Source organism: Geotrypetes seraphini, chromosome 1 (genome assembly GCF_902459505.1).
Source record: "Geotrypetes seraphini chromosome 1, aGeoSer1.1, whole genome shotgun sequence".
NCBI lineage: Eukaryota > Metazoa > Chordata > Amphibia > Gymnophiona > Dermophiidae > Geotrypetes > Geotrypetes seraphini.
The window spans coordinates 353,064,978-353,090,465 of NC_047084.1; the positions used below are offsets into that span (position 1 = coordinate 353,064,978).

General features: G+C 43.5%; 1 protein-coding gene across 23 annotated transcripts in view; it reads left to right on the forward strand.

Moving 5' to 3' along the window:
• CCDC158 (coiled-coil domain containing 158) overlaps positions 1 to 25,488 on the forward strand; it is a 1,147,529-nt gene that overhangs the window by 866,974 nt on the left and 255,067 nt on the right. For all 23 annotated transcript variants that reach the window (XR_004536446.1, XR_004536447.1, XM_033914104.1 and 20 more), the window contains one exon: positions 13,740 to 13,898. Coding sequence is in view for 21 of the 23 variants with exons in the window: in XM_033914104.1 (XP_033769995.1) it covers positions 13,740 to 13,898 (159 nt within the window). In the remaining 2 variants the exon portion in view is untranslated. The remainder of the gene's footprint in view (positions 1 to 13,739; positions 13,899 to 25,488) is intronic.

Consider the following 25,488-nt stretch of genomic DNA (forward strand, 5'->3'; position numbering starts at 1 on the left):
CTGAAAAATTGCAAGAGGACCTTGTGAGACTGAAGACTGGGCATCAAAATGGCAGATGACGTTTAGTGTGAGCAAGTGCAAAGTGATGCATGTGGGAAAGAGGAACCCAAACTATAGCTATGTGATGCTGGATTCTGTGTTAGGAGTCACTGCCCAGGAAAAGGATATAGGTGTCATAGTTGAGAATACATTGAAACCCTCAGCTCAATGTGTGGTGGCTGCTAAGAAAACAAATAGAATGTTACGAATTATCAGGAAAGAAATGGAAAACAAAGATGAAAATGTTATAATGCCCTTGTATCGTTCTATGGTATGGCTGCATCTTGAATACTGTGTGCAGTTCTGGTCACCATATCTCAAAAAAGATATAGCAGAATTAGAAAAGGTACAGAGAAGGACAACAAAAATGATAAAAGGGATGGAATGACTTCCTTATAAGGAAAGACTAAAGAGGCTAGGGCTCTTCAGCTTGAAGAGACAGCTCAGGAGTAATATGATAGAGGTCTGTAAAATAATGAGTGGAGTGGAAAGGGTAGATATGAATTGCTTGTTCACTCTTTCCAAAAATACTAGGGGAAATGCAATGAAGCTACTAAGTAGTAGATTTAAAACAAACCAGAGAAAATATTTCTTCACACAACATGTAATTAAACTATGGAATTCGTTGCCAGAGAATCTGGTGAAATTAGTTAGCTTAGTGGGATTTTTAAAAGGTTTGAATAATTTCCTAAAAGTGAAGTCCATAGGCCTATATTGAGATGGCTTGGGGAAATCCACTGCTTATTCCTAGGATAAGCAGCATAAAATCTGTTTTACTACTTGAGATCTAGCTAATGAGGGAGAATCAGGAATAAGAAAAAGAATGTTCTCTTCCTTCTTTTCTCTCCTCTCAGAAAGAATCTTATTTTATATCTGATGTAAACCAATTTGGAGGGGATATTTAAGGGGGCAAAAGTTGAACTGGCAGAAGAATTTTTTAAACCATGTATTTCTTGATCAAGCACTCAATTTGTCTTCCCCTAATAACTTTTTGGCTCGTTATCCAGTGCACTGTACAAGTTCTAGATATATGCAGAGGTTGAAGGGTATGGTTTAAGTTTAATTTTCAATGGGAGCAAGATTTCTGAAACCACTTGTGAAAGAAATCTTGTGGTCAGCATTTTTGGGTTTTTTTTAATGCTGGCGGCAGTGTTTAAATATGTTGGTATATTATTTTCAATTTTTGTTTTATTTCTATTTGTTAATTTGTAAAGTAATGATTGTCAGTATTTTCAAATTTACATCTTCTATATTTATATTTTGCAGAGTATTAGGGGGCTATGTGTTATTGTTTCTATTGCGTTTCACTGTATGCAGTTTGGCTTCTTGGCAGTTCAGTTTAACTTTTATGAACATATTTCTATTTTTAGTTTGTGATTACTTATTCCATACAGGGTGAGGGTGTATCTGTGTTCTGTGTGTATGAAAGACATGGTTTTCTGTTAGCATTGACTAACCTTGTTTGGCGAAATGCATCGGGCATGGTTCTTGGGAGCACCTTTAATAAACTTGATTTGAATCTCTTTATTTTCTGCTGATCTTTATTTTCTGCCTAGGGGCCCTTGAAGAATTAATCCTGCCCTGCCTCTTTGGCAAGTTCTCCATATTCTTGTTTTGCTTTCTTTATCAATGCTTTGCATCTAATTTGTCAGTGCTTATGTCTCTTATTTTCTTCACTGGGATCCTTTTTCCATTCTTTAAAGGATGTTTTTTTCATGGCTTTAATAGCCTCTTTCACTTCACCTTTTAACCACACCGGCTCTCGTTTTCTCTTCTTTCCACCTTTTTTAATATGTGGAATACATCTGGTCTGGGCTTCCACGATGGTGTTTTTAAACAACATCCACACCTGGTTTACACTTCTGACCACTGCCACAGACCCTTTTAGCTTCATTTTAACCATTTTCCTCATTTTATCGTAGTCACCCTTGTGAAAAATAAATATTGCTACAGTAGATTTCCATAGCGACGTCACTCCAATCATCAGCTCAAATTTGATCATGTTATGATCATTGTTTCCCAGCGGACCCAACACAGTTACCTCCTGTACTATGTCCTATATTCCACTAAGGACCAAATCTAAAATAGCTCCCCCTTTTGTTGTTCCCTGGACCAGTTACTTCAAAAAGCAGTCATTTACGATGTCTAGGAATTTTACCTCCCTAGCACTCACTGATGTAACATTTATCCAATCAACATTGGGGTAGTTGAAATCACAATACTCAAATAACTTATCCACATTTAATCCAGAAGATCAGTCAAAAACTGTATTTGCTCTAGATTAAACTACTAGGCAGCTTTCTTGGAGACTCAAGAAATGGGAGAAAAAAAGGCCTCAGTTAAGTTTCATATGGCCCACAAAAAAGCTCCCAGTTAGAAAACTCTTCAAACTGTTTGTTCTTTAAAGTCTCCAAAAATGCCAGTGCACACAGCAACACAGTGTAGACTAATCATCCTTAAAGCCCACATCAGACAAAGAAACCAAACACTTAACTTGTTCTGGCTTCGATCTGTCCTCCGTTGATCTTTCACAGGCTGTTATTCAACAGCATCTCCAATTGTTTTAATCTAACCTTCCCATAGATGACAAGCAGAGATCATCTCCAACATCCCCATTTCACCCACTGGCTTCTTCAGGAATTTCCTGCTTCAGTCATCTTACAAAACGGATAGCACAGCCAAAAATCAAAAACACGGCTTCTGAGTGGTAGTTGAAATCACCCATTATTATATTGTTGCTCAATTTGCCAGTTTTCCTAATCTCTGAAAACATTTCTTCGTCTGTCTGCTCATTCTGTCCAGGGGGATGGTAGTATAACCACACCCGTATATTCCTTCCATTCCCACATGGAATTTCTATCATATGGATTCCGCATTGCTATCTGTGTTGCTCAGAATGTTTATTTGTTTTATTCAATTCCCTCTTTAACATATAGTGCAACCCCCTCCCAACTCCAATTTAATCTACTCTATCATTGCAATATAATTTGTACCCAGATAACACTGTGTCCCATTGATTGTCCCTCCTTCCACCAGGGCTCTGAGATGCCTGTTATATCTACCTCATCATTCTATATACTCTAGTATATAGTGCTATATACTCTAACTCTCATACTTTAATTTTTAGACTTCTAGCATTTGTGTATAGACACTTCAAATTGTGTTTTTTCCTTGTATCTACAGATCGCTGAGAAGATGACAGGGATAACTTGATATCTTTACTCTGCTTCCCTCATAAGCACTCATGGTTTTCTTTCACCATTTTTGAATCCTCTCTATTGGGATTCCCTAAATGTTCTGATTCAACAGTATCTTTGAAGTGAAAGGTCACTTTGGGCAGCCAAAAAACCTAGAGACTTGAAGAAAGCACAGATGGTTTATTAGCATACATATGCGACTCCCGAGTTCCAAGCTGGCTTCAGAAGTGCTGAAACCAGGACGTTACAGAGATATTTATACATTCTTCTGGCTATACAACTGAATTCTAGAAAAAACTGTTCACGTGTTACTTTTCTTAACAATCATTGGTCCTCAGCTCACACTAGCAGGTCACTAGCAAGTCACTTATCTAGGCCCTGCAGTCTTTCTGTTACATGTCGTTTATGCTGAGATAGCCATAAGAAGTTAGAATGCCCCAGCTAACACCCAAGGCAGGCAGGCTAGAACATGAGATAAGTTAGGTCTGCAGCTAAACATAATTCAGCATTTTATTAAGGAGAAAACTTAGTTCAACACTTAGGAAAACCAGTACCAGACTCCTTCAGAAGGATACTCCACACCAAACCATCTGCTCCTGGGCGACTGTCGGCTTTCCTCCATCTTAGTTTAAAAGCTGCTCTATCTCCTTTATAAATGTTAGCGCCAACAGCCTGGTTCCATCCCTGTTAAAGTGGAGTCCATCCTTTCAAAATAGGCTCCCCCTTTCCCAGAAGGTAGCCCAGTTCCTAACAAATATAAATTCCTCAACTTTGCACCATCATCTCAGCCATGTACTGAGACTTCGGAGCTCTGCCTACCTCATGGGTCTTGCGCATGGAACGAGGAGCATTTCTGAAAATGCTACCCTGGAGTATCTGGATATTAGTTTTCTACTTAAGAGCCTAAAAATGACGTCCAAGACCTCCTTCCCATATTTTCCTATGTCATTAGTACCTACATTTACCAAGACAGCCGGCTCCTCCCAGCACTGTCTAATATCTTATCTATGTGATGCGTGAGATCTGCTACCTTCACATCAGGCAGGCAAGTGATTATGTGATCCTCATGGCCTTCAATCACCCAGCTATCTACATGACTATTGATTGAATCTCACACTACAGTGGCTGTCCTAACTCCTCCCTTCTGAGCTGAAGCCCCTGGAGATAGATCCTCGGCACAAGAGGATATTGCACTGTATCTTCTGGTGGGCAGGTCCTGACTACAGGATCATTTCCTGCATCACCAGAGTGATGATCTCCTTTTAGAAGACCTCCTTCATCCAAAGCAACATAGGGGCTGCCAGACTGGAGGTGGGACTTTCTACAATGCCCCTGTAGTGAGCAGTAGTGGCTCGTGGCCAGTAGGGGGTGATGTTTATGGGACGATAATGGAATGGATATCAGAACATGATGGTGCAGTATTTTTGTGGAGTTTTTTCTACAAAAGGGCCTGTTTTTCGTATGATTCTGGGTAACTCTAGTTAGATACAAGCATTTGTGTCAGTTAAGGCCACGCCCAAATAGAAGCGTATGAAAAACGGGTGAATAAAAATCTGAATATAAATGTAGCTTCTAGCATCGTGGTTCTAATTGATACCAGATGTGCCTCAGGCTGGTTAGGAAAAGTATATCAGATTTCATATCCTAAACTGAGATATAACATTTATGAAATATGATTTAATCAAGTTATGAATGTATGGAATGCTTGGGCCCAAGCAAGTGCTGAATGTGAGTGGTATGAATGAATTTGTAGTACTTAAAATAAAATGGTTAAGTTAGAATCAAAGATCTGATTCTGTAACAATCACTAACGGGGAAAGGGGAAAGACAGCCCCTCCTTTTCTAGGAAGGCTTCTGTGTAAAGACAATGAAATTTGAAACTGTTAGCTCAGGGGGAGACAGCCCCTCCTTCTCTTTGATTGCCTTCTCCTGCACTTTCTCTTTTCCTCTAAGGCTGACAAATTTTCAACACTGTTCGTAGGGCTGAGAACATTTCAGCATCTTTTTAACAAATTATTTCTCTTAATATACCTTTGTGAAAAGGATACTGTATATTCAGAAATGAATGTGGACAGAACAAATATGATTTCTGAAACTTTTGAACGTAGAGGAATTTCTTTGTTTAACTTTAAACACCACCTCTGATATTTTATTGGTTGTCAAACTGATGATGTCACACTGAGCCAAAAGTATATAATAGAGTGACTTGAGATCTTAAACTGAGCACGTTATCAGAAGGCCAGCATTTTGGCAACTATAATGTTCTCCCGCTAATGCAACGGCTAACGCAATTATGCTTTATTCTTTAAAAACAATAATTATATTTTGGAAACAAAACCTTTGCATTTAGTGTCAATTTGCATGTTTTTTATTATTTTTCAAACCATGAGCTTATGAGCGCGCCGGCGTCAAATGTCCCTTGCTCAGTAGGTCTCCTCTATGCACCTCTCTGCCTCTCTCAGCTCCTTGAAGTCTGCAACTCTAGTCTCAAGGGAACGGATTCATTCTCTAATAGCCAGGAGCTCTTTGCAGAGAGCACACACATATAATTGCTCACCAACTGGGAGATAATCATACATGTGACACTCGAAGTAAAAGACTGGATAGCTTATTAGATGTTTCATAAGTATTATGCTGACATTGTATTATATCTCTAATATTTGAATTAAAGGGTTGTTAATAAGTATATTTTTTAAATTGTATTACATTCATTGTATTTATATTTATATTTGGTCTTTTTACTACTCTTATGCTGTTAACAAAATTATAAGTTTTGTGTTAGACTGAACATGCTATGCTGCACCTTGAGTGAATTTCTTCATAAAGATGGTTAATAAATTCTAATAAATAAATTAAGTCTGTGTTATTTAGGGCTGCTTTTACTAAACTGTAGAAGAGGTTCTTAATGCGGGCCAGTGAGGTAAATGCTTCGACACTCATTCAATTCCTATGAGCGTCAGAGCATTTACCTAGCCAGCCTGTGGTAAAAAGCTCTTCTGCAGTAAAACCCAGCATTAGTTAGCACACACTGATGTCATTCCAATATCTGAATAGTGTTTCCATGCCCATTCTCTGCCCCTGACCTGCTCTCTCCAACTAAATAAATACCACATGCTTAGATGGCAAAACTAACATGGAACACTTTTTAACATATCCTGAATCAAGCCAATTTTGATGTGTTAGGCTTATGATAGTATCTGACACAGCTTAGTTAAAGGGGCCCTATACCTTTGTGTGTGTACTCTAGGGTTGCCAAGAAAAACCCAGTTGGAAAAACTGTGCAAATTGAAGTTTTTCCAATGAATTTGATTGTGCTTGATCAGAAAATCATTAAAACACATTTTTTAAGCCATCAGGCCCTTAGGCCCTTATTCTGTATAGGACGCCCGGGAGAGGTGTCCTATTCAGAATCGGGCCTACACTAAACCCCGATTCTGTAACCGGCGTCCATGGTACAGATGCTGGTTACAGAATCGGGTTAGATTAGACACGGCCCGCTACACTTATCGCGGCAAGGGATCTCTCTGCTGCTATAAGTATAGCGGGCCGCGGCCACCTGTCCGATTGCCGGCAGGAGGGTGCCCAAACCCTCCTGCCGGAAGACGCACCCCCTCCGCACCCCCCCCACGCTAACAGCCCCCGAACCTCCCCCCCACCAAACTAAACTTTTCTTGTTGGCCAGACGGGACTTGCCCGTCCAGCCGGCAGGCTCGCCTCATCGAAATGAGGCGGGCCCGCCCCTTCCCGGCCCAACCCTCCGAAGCCTAAGGCCTGGTTGGCCCAGGCTCTAGAAGCCTGGACCAATCAGGCCTTAGACATAGCGTATCCACACATCCCCACTAAGTCTAAGGCCTGATTGGCCCAGGCTCTAGAAGCCTGGACCAATCAGGCCTTAGGCATAGCGGATCCACCCATCCCCACTAAGTCTAAGGCCTGATTGGCGCAGGCTCTAGAAGCCTGGGCCAATCAGGCCTTAGATTAAGTGGGGATGGGCGGACCCGCTATGCCTAAGGCCTGATTGGTCTAGGCTTCTAGAGCCTGGGCCAATCAGGCCTTAGGCTTCGGAAAGATGGGCCGGGAAGGGGCAGGCCCGCCTCATTTTGACGAGGCGGGCCTGCCGGCTGGACGGGCAAGTCCCCTCTGGCCAACAAAAAAAGGTTAGTTTGGTGGGGGGGAGTTTTGAGGGCTGTTAGCGCGGGGGGGGTGCGTCTTCCGGCAGGAGGGATTGGGCACCCTCTTGCCGGTGATCGGTAGTGTTGGGGGGGGTCGGTAGTGTCGGGGGGGGCATCTTCTGGCAGGAGGGTTTGGGCACCTTCCTGCCGGCAATTGGACAGGCGGCCGCGGCCCGCTATACTTATAGTGGCAGAGAGATCCCTTGCCGCAATAAGTATAGCGGCCGCGTCTACTTACAATGTAGACCAGCATTTTGTTGGCCTACATTGTAAGCATCTCTTCCTTTACTAGGGAGACGTAGGGCCGCCTAGGTCCGCCTAAGGCCCTTAGGCGAGTTTAGGCATCTTGCGGGCCTCCCTCAATATAGGCGGCCTGTCTGGGGAGCATTTTTTAAAAAAACATGAATCCCGATTGGCTGATTTAGACAGCTGTACAGCTGCCTAAAATCGGGACGCACTTTGTAGAATCAGGGCCTTAGTGTCTTCTTGAGATAGGATAAAGTCTGCAATGGGTTCAACTCCTTGCAACAAGGACTCATGAATTGCAGGCTTTATCATAACTATCTCAAGAAGACATTGAATGCTTGAGTGTTTGGAACGCTATTGGTAGATGACTGCACCAAAGTGTACGTGTTTAGCTATTAGTGTAGTATGCTAAATTTCTGTTATTCTCCACAATAAAGTGAAGATATTGAAAGTTCATTTAATAAAATACTGCTAGATGTTTTGCATAAAATGCCTTTTTATCATTATTTGATGGCAGGAGAATATTTTTCTAGTCTTTTGTGGTTGTAATACTGCATTAGTGGTGTTAAGGCAGTGTTCTTCAACTGCCGGTCCGTGGACCAGTGCCGGTCTGCAAAAATTTCTTGCCGGACCATGAAGGATTCGGGTCTTCTCCACAAACAGCACACTAGGCAGGAAGAGAGGCTGCAATGCAGGTGTCAGCTGACTTGCAACTTCCTGTTGCCGTCGCATATGCCGGGACTCCTGCCTTCGCCGGGTCTCCTGCCTCATATGCCTTCCGCTGTATATGCCTCCTGCCTTTATCTTGTCTCCGCACCCCCAGAACAGCAGCGGTAGCTCTGTGTACTTTTAACTTTGGCACACAGCTGCCCCTAAGCAGTAGTTTAGCTGTGGTTTCATGAGACAATCTTGGGGCCTTTACTAGGCCGGCCCACTTCGATGATGCAATGTGGGCTGGCCTACCAAAGGCCCCAAGGCTGCCTCATGAAACCGCGGCTAAACTACTGCTTAGGGGCAGCTGTGTGCTTAAGTTAAAAGCACACAGAGCTGCTGCTAAGCTAAAGAGAGGAAACATTTGCTGGAGAGGGAAGAAGGAGAGGGAAGGGAGAAAGGATACTCCTGGACAGGGGAGGAGGGAGGGGAAGGGGTACTGCTGGACAGGGGAGGAAGGAAAATAGGAAGGAAACAGCTGGTAGGGAGATTACAGGAGGGGAAGGAGTTAGGATGGAATGGAGAGATCAGATGAGGGAAAGAGGAAAGACAGAGGAATGAGAAAGTAGAGAGAGATCGATGTTGGGAAGGGGGGTCAGATGAGAAATAAGGAGAGAGGGACAAAGATGCTAGATCTGATGTAGGAGAGATAAAAAAATGAGAGCAGAATGAATCATGTAAAAAGGAGAGAGGGGGCACAGGCTGGATGGAAAGGGGAGAGGGACATAGAAAGAAGGCAGATACCATATGGAATGGGGAGAGGGCAGACAGTGGATGGGAAGGGGCAGATGCTGGATTAAAGAGACAGAGGGCAGATGCTGGATGGAAGGGAGTGAAAAGACGATGAAAGAAGAAACCAGAGACGAGAAAAGGTAGAAAAAAATAATTTTATTTCTATCTTGTGATTAGTATATATCAGATTTGAAATATGTATCCTGCTAGAGCTGGTGTTTGACATAACTGTGGACTGCAAAGCTTCTTTAGCTTCCAGTTGACTTAGGGCTCTCTCTGACCAGGGGGCAGTTGCCCTAGTTGCACTTCCCTAACACTATTCCTGTCATGTGAGACTGTGGTATTCTGTTAGCATGATATTTCTGTGTACCATTCTGTAACAATTTGGCTTATTCAGTTTTCTTAATTGTAGAGAGGATATATGTGAAGGGAAGGGGAGACAGGGGTTTTGTTGATCCTTGCTCTGTAGAGTGTGGCACAGTGGTTAAAGCTACAGCCTCAGCACTCTGAGGTTGTGGGTTCAAACCCACGCTGCTCCTTGTGACCCTGGGCAAGTCACTTAATCCCCCCATTGCCCCAGGTACATTAGATAGATTGTGAGCCCGCCGGGACAGAGAGAGAAAAATGCTTGAGTACCTGAATAAATGCATGTAAACCATTCTGAGCTCCCCTGGGAGAACGGTATAGAAAATTGAATGAATAAATAAATAAATAAAATGATAATTATACAAAATATTGTTTCTTTTTATACTTTAATAAAATATGTTCAATATAAAATCATCACTATTTGAGGCTTGTGCAGATGGGATCAGATGGTTTGCGGGTCCGAGCTCGCGGGGTCAGGGCGGAGATGTTTTTTTAAAATTTCAGTCTTAGTAGTTTGCTGATCCACAAAATAATTCTTTTATTTCCGCTGGTTCATAGGTGTAAAAAGGTTGAAGAACACTTTTCTAAGGAATCCAACCCCACTTGTTATAATAAGCATATTGAAGATTCTGTAGTGTTATTTTTGTACTGATTTATTGTTCTTCTTCAGTAAAACAGACTTGGCATAAAATATCTTTTTATCAATATATCATTACTGAATATGAAAATATAAAAGTTATAGCTATAATACCAAGCAATTTGCTCCATTAAGCGAAAATAGCAAATTTTAAGAAAAACAGAGCTTTATTTAATTAGTGACTTTGAGGGACCCCAGGATGGGCTTTAACATTTTTTTTTTTTTTTTTAATTGTTTTCTGATCAAGCACTATCAAATTTATGAGGAAAAACTTCAATTTCCAACTTTAGGTTTTTTGGACAACTCTAGTTCCTCTTCTATCAAACTGCGATAGCAGTTTTAGCACGGGGAGCCGCACTGAATGGACCATGCTGCTCCCGACGCTCATTGAGTTCCTATGAGCGTCGGAAGCAGCACAGCTCCCAGCGCTAAAAACTGCTATTGCAGTTTTGTAAAAGGAGGCCCTAGTGTACTCCCTTAGTAAATTTGTTTCCTTTACTTCCCAGAGATCAACCCAAAGACTTGCAGGTTATTGTTCATCTATCAGCAGGTGGAGATAGAAAGAACAAATTACTCTGTGTATCTCAGCAGGTGGATGAACATAGCCGGTGCAGCTCTGTCTAGTGCTTGCTTCTGGCCTGTCCCTCAGGTTCAGTTGAGCTGGGGTAAAATGATGCAGGTTCAAAGCATCTTGTTTGTTCTACTTCAGCAGTTTCATTGAGAACCTGCATCATTTTACCAAAGTGTCCCCTGAAGAAGGTGTTTTTAAACGCTGAAATTGGGACCTTGTTGGGATCTAATAAAGACTTGTTTTGGTTGTTAAGATATCCACCTTGCCTTTTTTGTTGTTTTTGCTTGTAGCCCAAGGCGAGGAACTCTTCTGTCTGCCTTTGTGAGGCATGCAATAGCACTTTCGCCAATGGTTCCCCTCAGAGCAGGTCACCTGGGTTTGGAGTGCCAATTTTGGCAGGCCATGAGAGGAGATTATGTTTGTACCTGGTAGTCTTTGGAAATCCTACTAGATGTCAAGTATGTTTTTCCCCTCTTCTCTAGATGGTACCTGTAACATAGGGATTATGTACAGGGTGCTTGATTGTTATAGTATCTTTGTCTCTTTTCCTTGTGCTTTATGGACTGCAGATTTTCCCCAACTTTTTGCAGTACAATGGCCAGCAACTTATTAGGCTCTGGTACTTGTACTCCTATCATTTACTATATTACCTTATTTGTGCTAGTATGGAAGACATAGTAAGCCAAGTAAGGCAAAGCACATGACCCTGAATCTGTCTTTTGCTTCAGGCTTGGCAAGAAGGTCTCCTTATGGACTATGGGTCAGAGGCAGGAGAAATGGCCTAAAATATGATTACTGGGCAAAATATATATTATATAGTTGTGGGGGCTGTCTCTGCTGATACCAGAGCCCTTTCCCCTAGCTAGAAATCAATCCTTCCAATGTTGTACTAGTTTCTAACTGCTTCTACCTCTTTCTACAAGTTTCCATCCATTTCTGGAAAAAGTACTTTGACTTTGTGGCAGGTGTTAGGTGACAGACTTCAGCTAAAGACCATAGGGCTAGATTCACTAAGGGCACGGATCGGATTCGATCCATGTCCAGGGACTGATTCACGAATTGCCCTCATGCAAATGAGGGCAATCAGAATCACGCCCCCAACTGCCTGCCCGGATCGCTCTATAACGATCCCAACACATGCGCAGACCATCTTTAGATGGTCTGCGCATGCGCTGGCCCTCCGAGCCCGCAGAATTTTTTTTAAAACTGTTTTCAACTTTTTTGCGAGCCCGTAGTTGTAACTCACTTTAAGCCCATGGGTTAAAACCATGGGCTTGCACTGTGGAAAAGGATGGGAGAGTCGTGGCAGGCAGGAGATCGGGACAGGCAAGAGAGTCAGGGCTGCAGGAGTTTGGGGCTGCAGGAGATCAGGACAGGCGGGAGAGTTGGGGCAGGCAGGAGATCGGGACAGGCAAGAGAGTCAGGGCTGCAGGAGTTCGGGGCTGCAGGAGATGAGGACAGGTGGGAGAGTTGGGGCAGGCAGGAGTTCGGGGCTGCAGGAGATCAGGACAGGCGGGAGAGTCGGGGCTGCAGGAGTTCGGGGCAGGCAGGAGTTCGGGGCTGAAAGCAGGAATTCAGGCAGAGAGCATAAAAACAGGGCAGAAAGTATGGCGGCAGAAGGCAGGGCAGTCGGAAAGGAACTGAGGGACTGGTCCTCAGCAGTTGCTTGTTTGTGATCAGTCAGCCCAGTCGATGTTGCAGGGTTTTTGTTTGTGAATCGCTGCCTACCATTATTTGAATGCTGTTCCCTCTCATTTGCATGCGTGGATCGGAGGATGATCAGGACACAGGTTAGTGAATTGGGTCACAAAGGAGTCGCAAACCGATCAGTACATGATCAGTTTGCTTAGTGAATCTAGCCCATAGTTTGTTTAACTGCAGAAGAGGGGGCAGCCAGAAAGCTCTGCTTCATATAGTAGCAACAATGAGGATTCAGTGAACATTTATTAGTGCTGAATTTCTCAGGCTGTTATACATTTTTTAATGATACTTGCATATTGCATTAGAGAGTTGTAAGGGGACAGAAATTTCACCCATCCCCAATGAAACCTAGCCCATCCCCACTAAGATCCATTCCATCCCCATCCATCCTCACAATTAATCTCCTCCATCCCCCACCTATACCCACAGGAGTAAACACTATTATCCACTTGCTAGTAGCTCTCTTGTTTCCTCTCAACCCTAACAACCTCCCATGATTTTTTTGGATTCACTATCCAACCAGAGAATGTTCCAATCCTCAGTAAGGTGTTCCCGTTGCCTCTTTCTGTATGTTCCAAGCCTCATTCTGGTGCTCCAGTTGCCTTTGTGCATTCCAAATCTCATTCTGGAGTCAGAGATTTTGATTACACTCTGGCAGGAATCCCAAAGCAACTTCTTCCTTTATTGTTGCAATCGTCCGGGTCTCACCATGTCTGGGTAGGTAGAACAGATATTTCAGCCATCATGGTTGAAACATTGATTCTACCTACCCAGACACAGACCCAGACAACTGCAAAAATCATGATGCCAGCCATGTAAGCCTAAGAGAACAACTTCTTTCCTGCAGGAATCCCACAGTAGCTTCGTCCATCCCTATGGGAAACCTGTGGAGCTTCTTCTGTACCCATGGGAATCCCAATGGGGATTTCTGCAATCCCCACTCCCAAGTGGCTCTCTACATTGCATGCATATGTGCATTCCTTGAAAGAAAGTTGCATTTCATCTGACAGGAGCTGCTTATTTTATCTTTTGAAAACATGCTTTGTATAGCAGCAGTTTTTCAGATATTGTACTTGTTATAATATTAGTGCTCTGTTTTCTGACATAATTTGCATTTATTTCTATGTTTGGGAATCCTGGGGTATTCCTGGCTGATTCCCATGTTGCTGAGACAAAAAAAATGAATGAACAGATTTTTTTTGCATTTTGCCTAAACATATTCAGTGCAGTTCCCTGCCTTGTTCAATCAGGTCAACATAATCAGAAGTGTGTTCACAGCAAATTGATAGTTAAGTTGCCAAATATTGGGAAATCTAAACTGTAATCTCATTTATGTCTTTTCTTCCTTCTACTCTTGATACAATCAGGATAAACTTCATCTACACGAAGAGAAGAAAAAACAAAATGAAGAATTAAGTTTTCTTAAAACAGAAAAAAATAAATTGGTTGAGGAGCTGGAGAAATTCAAAACTCAAGAGCTACTTTTGAAAGAGAAAATATGTAGTTTGGATTCAACTCTTGAGAAGGTACAGCAGCTTTTTTTTAGTATGACTAGTAATTGTATTTTTCATTTAATTGATGTGCAATATTTCCATCTGTATTTTTCAAATCTAGCAGATATTTATACTTTTCCTATATATAAGTAAAACTGCACTTTCAACTTTAGTTGAAAACTTGTATTAAGAATTAGAAGAAGTTGCATTATTTAGTTGACCCTGCTGTCAGCTGTTTTATACCATTGATCTTATTTTGTTATTAAGAGGGCCATTTTTAATATGACTTCTAAATGAGGAAATAAACCTCAATTGGAAAACGTCCAAAAACAAAAGTAATAATAGAAGAAAAAAAAAATGTGTTCCAGTATTCGAAAATGCACAAATAAACATCTGCAAAATGGATGCATTGAAACACCATCACTGTTCGATCTCTTGATTAAATCCATTAGGTCTAACCATGTTTAATGTGTAAATCCATTTCTGTTCCTTATGCCATAAAAAGATGGCCAAATTCCCCCCTCGAGGCATCTGTGGAGATTCTAATACTGTGAATCGGAGATCAGTTACCAAATGATTTTTCTCCAGCTAGTGGTGGACCAAAGGAGCTGCAATTACCATTCTTGTAAGTTTACTCAAATGTTCCAAAATTCAAGTCTGGAGTGATCTGATGGTGTATCCTACATATACAAAAGACAGGGATACAAAATGGCATAAAACATTCCTGTAGAGCAAGAGTGTCAAACTCAATCACATGAAGGGGCTGAAATCTAAAACACAGGCTAAGTCGTGGGGCTGAATTTTTTTTATTAGGATACTTAGTCTTAATAGAAGTATAGATCCTTCCTCACCCTGAGATACCATTCCAGCAGTTCACCTTGTTATTTTCCCCTCATCGATGTTACCATACTTAATCCCAACTTTATTCAAATAGTCATTTTAAGCATAGGCAGCGGAACACTTTTTTGTTTTTTTTGGGGGGTGCTCGAAAACTCCGCCCCAGAACCTACCCAAGCTCCGCCCCCATAATAGTACTAATTGTAATACCATTTTTTCTATTCATTTTTCATATATACACACAATATAATCTTATTAATGACACAAAATGGTTAACCACAAAATTAAACTACACAAAGCACACTATATGCTTCTCAACATTCATTCCTACCAGAACACGGATAACCCCTATGCAAATAGGGGACCTCAAACTAAAAGTACTACAGTCAAGTGAAAAAATTAGGACACCCCATGAAATATTCAGTTCATTCTTAACGTACACATAGCAATGTCAATTTTTTTTTTATTTATCTCTGAAAAACAAAGTGATGTAATTGCAGATAAACAACAAAATATTTCCTTGATTTATTCATGAAACAAAAGATATCCACAAAAATGTGTATTCTGAGGAATAAATTAGGACACCCACACATATCCTCCCACTTAAAGTGGCTTAAATCACACACAGGTGTATCACATCAGGTGCACATGATTAGACATTGTTACTCAGCATTTTGAAGGAGGTTTGCCCTACTTAAACCTCAGACATTTAGTATGATGTGCTCATGACTGCTGCTGTGAGAGTGAACACCATGGTGAGATCAAAAGAGCTGCCTGAGGACTTTAGAAAGAAGATTGTTGCAGCTTATAAGTCTTGTAAGGGATTTTAAAAGATTTTGAAAGAATTTGACACTAGCCATTCCACGGTCTGGAAAATAGTGTACAAGTGGAGGACGTTGCAAGCTACTGCCAACTGGCTGTCCAAGCAAGTTGACCCCCAGAGCAGACTGCAAGATGCTAAAAGTCTCCAAAACCCTAAAATGTCATCATGGGACCTAAAGCAGGCTCTTGCTACTGTTGATGTGATGTGAAAGTGCATGCCTCAACAATCAAAAATTGGCCCAAAAATGGGGGTCCTGGTTTATATTCGGATCAATGCCCCATCCCAGAATTTTTTTAAAGACTGCCGCTGGCACCAGGCTCTGCCCCCCTTTTCTTTCCTGCCCTATCATGCCTCTGCCGATCCGTGGAGGTGCAGGTGCAGCGGGTCCTCTGCCGATCCGTGGTAGAGGTGCAGTGGGCAGGCGCAAGCTTTTCAAACTCCTGCCCCACTGCTAAGCGGCTGCGCAATCAAATTTTCTCATCTGAGCTGCACGAGCAGCAGCGTGATTTGGCGCTGCTTATCAGTGTTCAGCAGCTTCCTTTCTGGCTCCTGCAAATTCTCGCGAGAATTCGTGAGAGCCAGTAAGGAAGCCACTGAGTGCCAAGAAGCAGCGCCAAATTGTGCTGCTGTTTGTGCTGCTCAGATGAGGAAATCCAATCACGCAGCTGGTTAGCAGTGGGGCAGGAGTTTGAAAAGCTTGCTCATGCCTGCTGTATCTCCACCACAGATTGGCAGAGGACCCACTGCACCTCCACCATGGATCGTCAGTGGTATGAAGATAGGGCAGGGAGGAGAGGACAGAGGCAGAGCCTGGGAGGAAGAGTGCAGAGTCTGACAGAGGAAGGAAAGAAAGGTGCTGGGTGCAGAGCCTGACAGGGAAGAGGAGGAAGGAAGGGTGCTAGGTTCAGTGCCTAACAGGGGAGGGGAGGATGGAAGGGTGCTGGGTGCTGGGTGCAGAGCCTGACAGGGGAGGGAAGGAAGGAAGGGTGCTGGGTGCAGTGCCTGACAGGGGAGGGGAGGAAGGAAAGGTGCTGGGTGCAGTGCCTGACAGGGGAGGGGAGGAAGGAAAGGTGCTGGGTGCAGTGCCTGACAGGGGAGGGATGGAGGGAAGGGGACTTGGTGCAAAGCGTGATAGGGAGGGGCTGGGTGCAGAGCCTGACAGGGCAGGACACTTGAATATTAAGCCGCATGACTTATATTTGAGTCAACCATTTTTCCTCCTTTTTGGGGGGGGGAAAAAGGGAGTCTCGACTTATATTCGGATCAACTTATATTCTAGTATATACGGTAACTTACATGGGAGGTGTGCAAGGAGGGAAACCTTTGTTCTCTAAGAGAAACATTAAGGCCAGACTGAAGTTTGCCAGAGAGAATGTAGACAGGACTTTTGGAATAGTGTTCTATGGACAGATGAGTCTAAAATTGAATTATTTGGACTCCAGAAAAGAGGACATGTTTGGCGTACACAAATACAGCATTCCAGGAAAAGAACCTCATACCAGCTGTAAAGCATTCAGGTGGAAGTGTCATGGTTTGGGAATGCTTTGCTGCAACAGGACCTGGCCAGTTTACCATCATAGAATCCACCATGAATTCTACGATGTATCAGAGGGTGTTTGAGGAACATGTGAGAACATCTGTAAGAAAATTAAAACTGAAGCGGAACTAGACCCTGCAACATGACAATAACCCAAAACATAGATGGTCCTGGACCTGATGGGCCGCCGCATGAGTGGACTGCTGGGCATGATGGACCTTGGTCTGACCCAGCAGAGGCACTGCTTATGTTCTTATATCAGTAAATCCACCAAGGACTGGCTGAAAACTAAGAAATGGAGAGTCCTGGAGTGGCAGAGTCAAAGCCCTGATCTTAATCCCATTGAGATGCTGTGGGGTGATTTGAAGCAGGCTGTTCATGCAAAAGAACCCTCAAACATCTCACAGCTGAAAGAATTCTGCATTGAGGAGTGGTAGATGGCTACAAGAAGTGTCTCACTGCAGTTATTTCAGCCAAAAGGGGTAACACTAGCTATTAGGGTGTAGGGTGTCCTAATTTATTCCTCAGAATACACATTTTTGTGGATCTCTTTTGTTTCATGAGTAAATCAAGGGAAAAAAATGTTGTTTACCTAAGAACATAAGAATTGCCACTGCTCGGTCAGACCAGTGGTTCATCGTGCCCAGCAGTCCACTCCCGCGGTGGCCCTTAGGTCAAAGACCAGTGCCCTAACTGAGTCTAGCCTTACCTGCATACATTCTGGTTTAGCAGGAACTTGTCTAACTTTGTCTTGAATCCCTGGAGGGTGTTTTCCCCTCTAACAGCCTCCGGAAGTGCATTCCAGTTTTCCACCACTCTCTGGGTAAAGAAGAACTTCCTTATGTTTGTACGGCATCTAGCCCCTTTTAACTTTAGAGAGTGCCCTCTCGTTCTCCCTACCTTGGAAAGGGTGAACAACCTGTCTTTATCTACTAAGACATTATCTTGAATGTTTCGATCATGTCCCCTCTCAGTCTCCTCTTTTCAAGGGAGAAGAGGCCCAGTTTCTCTAACCTATCACTGTACGGCAACTCCTTCAGCCCCTTAACCATTTTAGTCAATCTTCTCTGGACCCTTTCAAGTCCTTCTTCATGTACGGCGACCAGTGCTGGATACAGTTTTCCAGGTGGGGATGTATCATGGCCCAGTACAGCGGCTTGATAACCTTCTCCGATCTGTTCATGATCCCCTTCTTAATCATTCTTAGCATTCTGTTTGTCCTTTTCGCCGCCACCGCACATTGCGTGAACAGCTTCATCGACCAGTACTCCCAAGTCTCTCTCCCTGGGGGGTCTCTCCTAGTACCGCACCGGACATCCTGTATTCGTGAATAAGATTTTTGTAACCGACATGCATCATCTTACACTTATCCATATTAAACCTCATTTGCCATGTCGCAGCACATTTCTCGATTGTGTTTGTCACGTTGCAGGTCTTTGCAATCCTTCTGTGTCTTCACTACTTTGAATAACTTTGTATCTTCCGCAAATTGTATCATCTCGCTCGTCATACCAATTTCTAGGTCGTTTATAAATATGTTGAAGAGCACGGGTCCAAGCACCGAACCCTGCGGCACTCCACTCTCTGTTTCCTATCCGCCAACCAGTTTTTAATCCACATGAGTATTTTACCCTCGATTCCATGGCTCGCAATTTTTTAAAGTAGTCGTTCATGCGGGACCTTGTCGAACGCCTTCTGAAAATCCAGATATACAATATTGACCAGGTCACCCTTGTCACCCTGTTTACTCCCTCGAAGAAGTGCAGCAAGTTCGTCAAGCAAAATCTTCCTTTGCTGAAGCCGTGTTCGTCTAGATCAGTGGTAGGCAAACTCATTAGTCAAAAGAGCCAAAATCAGCAGTACAACGATTAAGATATTTTTTTGAGAGCCATACCCCATGCCCGCTTGCACTATGACGGCTACTTCAACCTGACTGACACCCTGCTCACCCGCACATAGTCGAAATCGATTCATGGCAGAGCTTAGAGAATGACACGGGGAAAAAAATTTGTCTCCGTCCCCGTGAGCTCGGTCCCCGTCCCTGCAAACCATCTGATCCCATCCACACAAGCCTCGAATAGTTTTATATTGAATTTATTATATTAAAGTATAAAAAGAAACAACATTCTGTACAATTGTCAATTTATAAATCAGCGTCTTCTCCCCACTCTCTCTTCCCCATTTCCCTTTAGCGTCCTCAGCCCACTCTCTCTCCACTTCCCTTCAGCACATAAAAACAAGCAAGCAATTTTATATCATTTCTATTCTATTCATTTATAGAAATTAAATTCTAAATAATGCTAGTCGCATAACAAAACATGATTTTACAAAAATAATTCCCTGCACAGTCAAGCCTGCAAGGATTACTAGATGTCTTTCAGCAGCTCCCCTCCCTCCTTTCCTCTCCCTTACCTTCGTGGTCAAATCAAAATGATCTACCAACAATAAAATTTTAAAAAACACAAAGCACACTGTATGCAGAGAAAATGTTAATTAACACTTAGATTCCGCGAGTTTTCAAAGAGGTCAAGGCAGATGACTTTATGCAATATCACCTCAGTAACAACTATACAAAAATAGACAAATATACCTCCTCCCTTTTTACTAAACCGTGATAACGGTTTTTAATGCAGGGAGCTGTGCTGAATGCCCTGCGCTGCTCTTGATGCTCATAGGCTCTCTGCGCTAGAAACCGCTATTGTGGTGTAGTAAAAGGGGGCCATAGTACAAAATATAGACAGCAGATAAAATTCTCAAAACAGATACATTTTGTTCACTAAATTGAAAATAAAATCATTTTTCCTACCTTTGTTGTCTGGTGATTTCATGAGTCTATGGTTGCACTTTATTCTTCTGACTGTTGTCACACCCGCGCTCCTGTAAGGCGCAGTGAGCCCATGGGGACATGATCAAAACCTCAGTTCCAGTGTGTCCCTTACTACCAAGGGATCCTTCAGGTCTTAATTCAGGCACAGTATCTGCCTCATGAGCATGCAAGGTAAAGAATCCCAAGTCAGAAATGGCAAAACAAAATAGCTTTATTTCAGCCACTGGCCAAATAAACAAAAATGCAGGCTTCTGCCTGGTAGTTACAGAAAACATTCATTCCATGTAATCATAAGAAACAAAAACATCAAAATCCCCCCAAAAATCAAAGTGTTCAAGTCCGCCAGCAATGGCTTAAGTGTAGTCCCCTGCTTCTGGGCTTTAACAATAAAATATAACTCAGTCCTCTTCACCAGAGCAGATATACTTTAGGCATGTGATGTTTTATCACATACCAAACAAAATCACTGTACTGATCAAATCCCAGTATCATGCATACGTTTCTCTCTGAAACGTTGCTGCAGTAATCATGCACAGCTGTGATTTCCTAGCTTGGTAAGTAGCTGAGGAAACATGCACACACTTGTAGGCAGCAAACCTTAAGGCTATAAGGAACAATGCAAAGTTCAAGCTCAATAGAGAACCTAACCTTTTGCCCAAGAAGGTATAGATTGACTGGACACTCAAATCTGTAGGCAAACACCACTACAAAGATTCACTGCATCTCCATTGCTATGGGGTAAGCCTCAATTCCTACCCTGCTTTCTTGAGTCTCCATAGCTTCTTCTTCCTGCTGCTTCAAAACCTCAGGCAGAACACATCTCCTCTGCATCGGACATTTGCCAGTCTGTGTCACCAGCCACTGCAGGTAGGGTAGAGAGGAACTTATCCTCCCCTGCTGTTTGTCTCCAGTGTGCCTTCTTTCTCCTCCTGTTCTGAGGAGCCACGTTATATCCTGTGGAGAGCCACTCCCCCTCTGAGTAAGTGGGGGAAGGGTTTTCTCTGCTTCCTATTACTACAGGCAGGTTTCTCTTTAGCCCCAGTTCTAAAAGGCTGCTCAAACGGTATCAGACTTCTGACAGTGGCAGGGATGGGTTTGCACTGGGTCCAGCTTTCCTCCCTAACCTTTTTCTGCCCTGCCTCTTCTAACGCCATATCATTGTCTGAGCAGCAGTCAGCTTGATCTGTTAATAGGTCTGTCACCTGATCAGCTCTCCTGCAGCTAGGCTCACTGTGTTTTCTCCTGATCCTTAGGGCAAAACCCGGGATGGATTTGGGTTTGTTATGGACAAAACCCGAAATGGACTTGGGTTTGTCACACTGGGCATCCAATATTGCTTCCCTTCTTTCAGCCTCCTGTATGCGTCCTCTCCTCCAGATCTCATTCCCTCCCCCAACTTTTTCTTTCTTTCACCCTGCCCCCTTCTTTCTTTCTCTCTCCTTGCCCCCTTTCTTTCTGTATTTCTCTCTCTCTCTGCCCCATTTCTTTCTTTCTCCATGCCCCCTTTCTTTCTGTATGTCTGTCTTTTTCTCTCTCTCTGTGCCCCATTTCTTTCTTTCTCCATGCCCCTTTTCTTTCTGTCTCCCTTCTTTCTTTCTTTCTCCCTCCATGTCCCCTCCTTTCTTTCTTTCGCCCTCCCTGCCATCTCCCAAGCCACCGTGGCCAGAGAATAGGCTGCCACTGCCACCATCGGGGAACAGGCCGTCGCCGAGTTCTGACTGAGCTCTCCCTGCTTCCCCGCTGAAGCACAGGGCCGACCAACTCTCACCACCCGGCGTCAATTCTAATGTCGAAGAGGAAGTTCCAGCCAGCCAGGCAGCGATTGGCTGGCCTAGAACCTTCTCTCTGATGTCAGAATTGACGTCAGGTGGCGAGAGTTTTTTGGCTCTGCGCTTCAGTGGGGAAGAAGGGAGAACTAAGCTGCGGTCTGTTCCTGGTCTGAATAGGATGGCAGCAGCAGCCTATTCTCCGGCGGCGGTGGCTTGGGGGAGGGCAGGGAGGAAGGTTGGGCACGAGCCATGAGCCGCATTCAAGTGGCTAAAGAGATGCATGCGGCTCGTGAGTCGCAGTTTGCCGACCACTGGTCTAGGTGATCAATGATGCGGTCCTTTATCAGCGCCTCTACCATCTTTCCCGGTACTGAGGTCAGACTCACTGGTCTTTAGTTTCCCAGATCTCCCCTCGAACCTTTCTTGAAGATCGGCGTAATATTTGCCACTTTCCAGTCTTCCGGAATCCTTCCTGATTTGATCAACAAATTGGCTATCAGTTGAAGCAGTTCAGCTGTAACCTCTTTCAGTTCCTTGATTACCCTCGGATGGATGTCGTCTGGTCCAGGGGATTTATCATTTTTAAGCCTATCAATCTGCCTGCATACCTCTTCTAGACTGACCGTCAACCCAGTTTCCTGTCTTTGTTTCCTGCGTATAGCCTGTCGGCTTTTGGTATGTTGTGCATATCCTCTTCGGTAGATACAGACGCAAGAAATGTGTTCAGATTGTCGGTGATGGCTTTATCTTCCTTTAGCACTCTCTTTATTCCATTGTCATCCAACGGCCCCACCGCTTCTCTCACGGGTCGTTTCCCCTTAATATATCGAAAGAGTGGCCTGAATTTTTTTGCCTCCTTGGCTATTTTTTCCTCATAGTCTCTTTTGGCCCCTCTTACCGCCTTATGGTATCTGCTTTGATGTTGTTTATGCTTTTTCCAGTTTTCATCCGTTTCCATTCCTTAAACGAAGTCTTCTTGTCTTTGATCACGTCTTTCACTGCTACAGTGAGCCATGTCGGTTCCATGTTCTTTTTCCTCTTGGATCCCTTGTTGATACACGGTATATATATAGATTCTGTGCCTTGGTGACTTGTGTCCTTAAAAAGGGACCATGTTTGCTCTAGCATTTATACAGTGATTATCTTCTTCTTAATCTTCTTCCCCACCATGAGTCTCATCTCTTCATAATTTCTTTTTCGGAAGTTCAGTGCTGTGGCTGTCATTCTGGATCGATGTTTTACCCCTGTGTCCTGGTTGAAGCAGATCATATTGTGATCACTGCTTCCCAGCGTCTCTTCTACTTCTACACCTTTCGCCTGTCCTCGTAGTCCATTTAGAATTAAGTCCAGAATTGCATTTCTTCTCATATTTTCCTTGACAGGTTGTTCCAGGAAGCAATAACCTATAGCATCCAGGAACTTGGTCTTTCTACCGCAGCCGGAGGTGCCTAGGTTCCAGTCTATCCCCGGATAATTGAAGTCGCCCATGATAACTGCGTTGCCTCCCTTGCAGTTGCATTTAATCTTGTCCGTCATTTCTCCATCAGTTTCTTTGGATTGTCCTGGGGGTCGGTAGTAGATGCCGATCTTCGTTTCCATTCCTTTTGTTCCCGGAATTTTGGCCCATAGAGATTCTACCTTATTTTTCATTTCTGGCATGTTCTCTCCGGTAGACTGAATTCCTTCTTTGATGTATAGGGCAATACCCCCACCTTTTTGACCTACTCTGTCTCTGCAGTATAGCTTTTATCCCGGTAGCACAGTGTCCCAGACATTTTCCTCATTCCACCATGTTCCCTTGATGCCGATGATGTCAAGGTTATCTTTTTGTGCCATAGTTTCCAATTCCCCCATCTTATTCTTTAGGCTCCTTGTGTTAATGTACATACACTTGAGTTTGCAGCCTGTTACTTTCTTGCATTTCCTTCCCTCTTGTGTCCCTTTCGATCCGTCAGGATTTATGCCTTGCCTATGATCCGGTGAGTCTTCCCCACAATCTTCCTGCACGGTGTCCTCTGGGTTTACCGGTTCCTGAACCATTGACTTTTGGTTGACTGTCAGCTTTCCCCTTCTTCCTAGTTTAAAATTTCTCAATTTCTAGCTTGATGTTGCTTGCAAGTAGCCTTGTTCTGTCTCTGCTAAGATGGAGTCCATCCTTCCTGTATAGCTTGCTCTTCCCCCAGAACATTGTCCAGTTGCACACAAAATGGAATCCTTCTTCCTCACACCAGCAACTCATCCACGCGTTGACTGCTTGCAGCGCCATCTGCCTCTTCTCATCGGCCCTGGATACCGGCAGGATCTCTGAGAACGCTACCCTTAGCTTTCTGGTTTTCAGCTTCCTTCCTAGCATCCAGAATTGGTCCTTCAGTACTTCCCTGTTGTAGTTCCTGTTTCTCACGTTGTTTGTCCCCCACATGGATCACCATCGCCGTATTTTCCTCTTCCTTGCTGTCGATGATTCTGTCGATGCAGCTCACTATATCTTCTACCTTGGCTCCCGGTAGGCAGGTCACCAGCCTACCGGGCTAACTCTCGCTGCTGCCCCTTGCTCTCTCTCTGCTTCCTTCTGCTCTTTCTCCCCCTCTTCTCTCGCGTTTGCCTGCTTTCCTCCCCTATAGTCTCCTTCTGCATCCTGCTCACCTGCCTGAGTCTTTAGTCGAGCGCCGTTGGCTCCTCCCCTTTTAAGGGGGAACTTTGGCGGATGACATCGGGGGTAGGTGGAGCTAACTCTCGTCGCTGCCCCTTGCTCTCTCTCTGCTTCCTTCTGCTTTTTCTCCCCCTCTTCTCTCCTCTCATGTTTGCCTACTTTCTTCCCCTGTAGTCTCCTCCTACCTCCTGCTCGCCTGCCCGAGCCTTTAGTTGAGTGCTGTTGGCTCCTTCCCTTTAACACTCGCCTTCAATGCACGCCGAATGGCTGAGTGCGGTTGGCTCCTTCCCTTTTAAGGGGGAGCTCCGGTGGATGACGTCGGGGGGTAGGCAGAGCTAACTCTTGCCGCTGCCACTTTCTCTCTCTCTGCTTCCTTCTGTTCTTTTTCCCTTCTTCTCTCCTTGTGTGTTTCCCTGCTTTCCTCCCCTGTAGTTGTCTTCTCCTGCCTCCTGCTCGCCTTTCTTTTCTAGAGATTAAAAAAAAAAAAAGAGTTGACATCAATATGTGAACATTTCTTAAGAAAGAACTGAATATTTCATGGGGTGTCCTAATTTTTTCACATGACTGTAATATATACAAACAAAACCCTAAGATTCAAGACTCTGCATGCAGTACAACCCCAGAGAAATAGAAACAAATACATTTCTTTCTGAACAGTGCAAAATATAGACAGCAGATGTAAATTCTCAAAATTGACAATTCAATCACTAAATTGAAAATAAAATAATTTCCCCTACCTTTGTTGTCTGGTGATTTTGTTTTTCAAACCATCTTTTCCCAGTCTCTGGCTACACTTCCTTCTGTATGTGCTCTTAATTGTATATTCAGGAACTTCTTATCCATTTGCTGTTTTTCTCTCCTTCATTTTCTGCCATACATCCATCTTTGTTACTAACACTAAACAGGGACAATATATCCTATAATAGGAGTCAGTAAAGTCGTTTGGTTAAGTATGAAAGAAACTGACTAGGTAAGGCGAAAGCAAAACCTCGAGAGATAAACTAAAGTCAAAGGTAGCTCAGACATATGAAACTCTGAAGAGGGGGAGGTAACCCCCTCTTAGGACGAAGAGTTCACCATCCAGTCATAGCATGTTTGATATAAATAGGTCACTCTCCGGGTGATGCTGAGCACTGGGGAATTTATATTTCTTTTTATATTTATTTATATGTCTTATTTT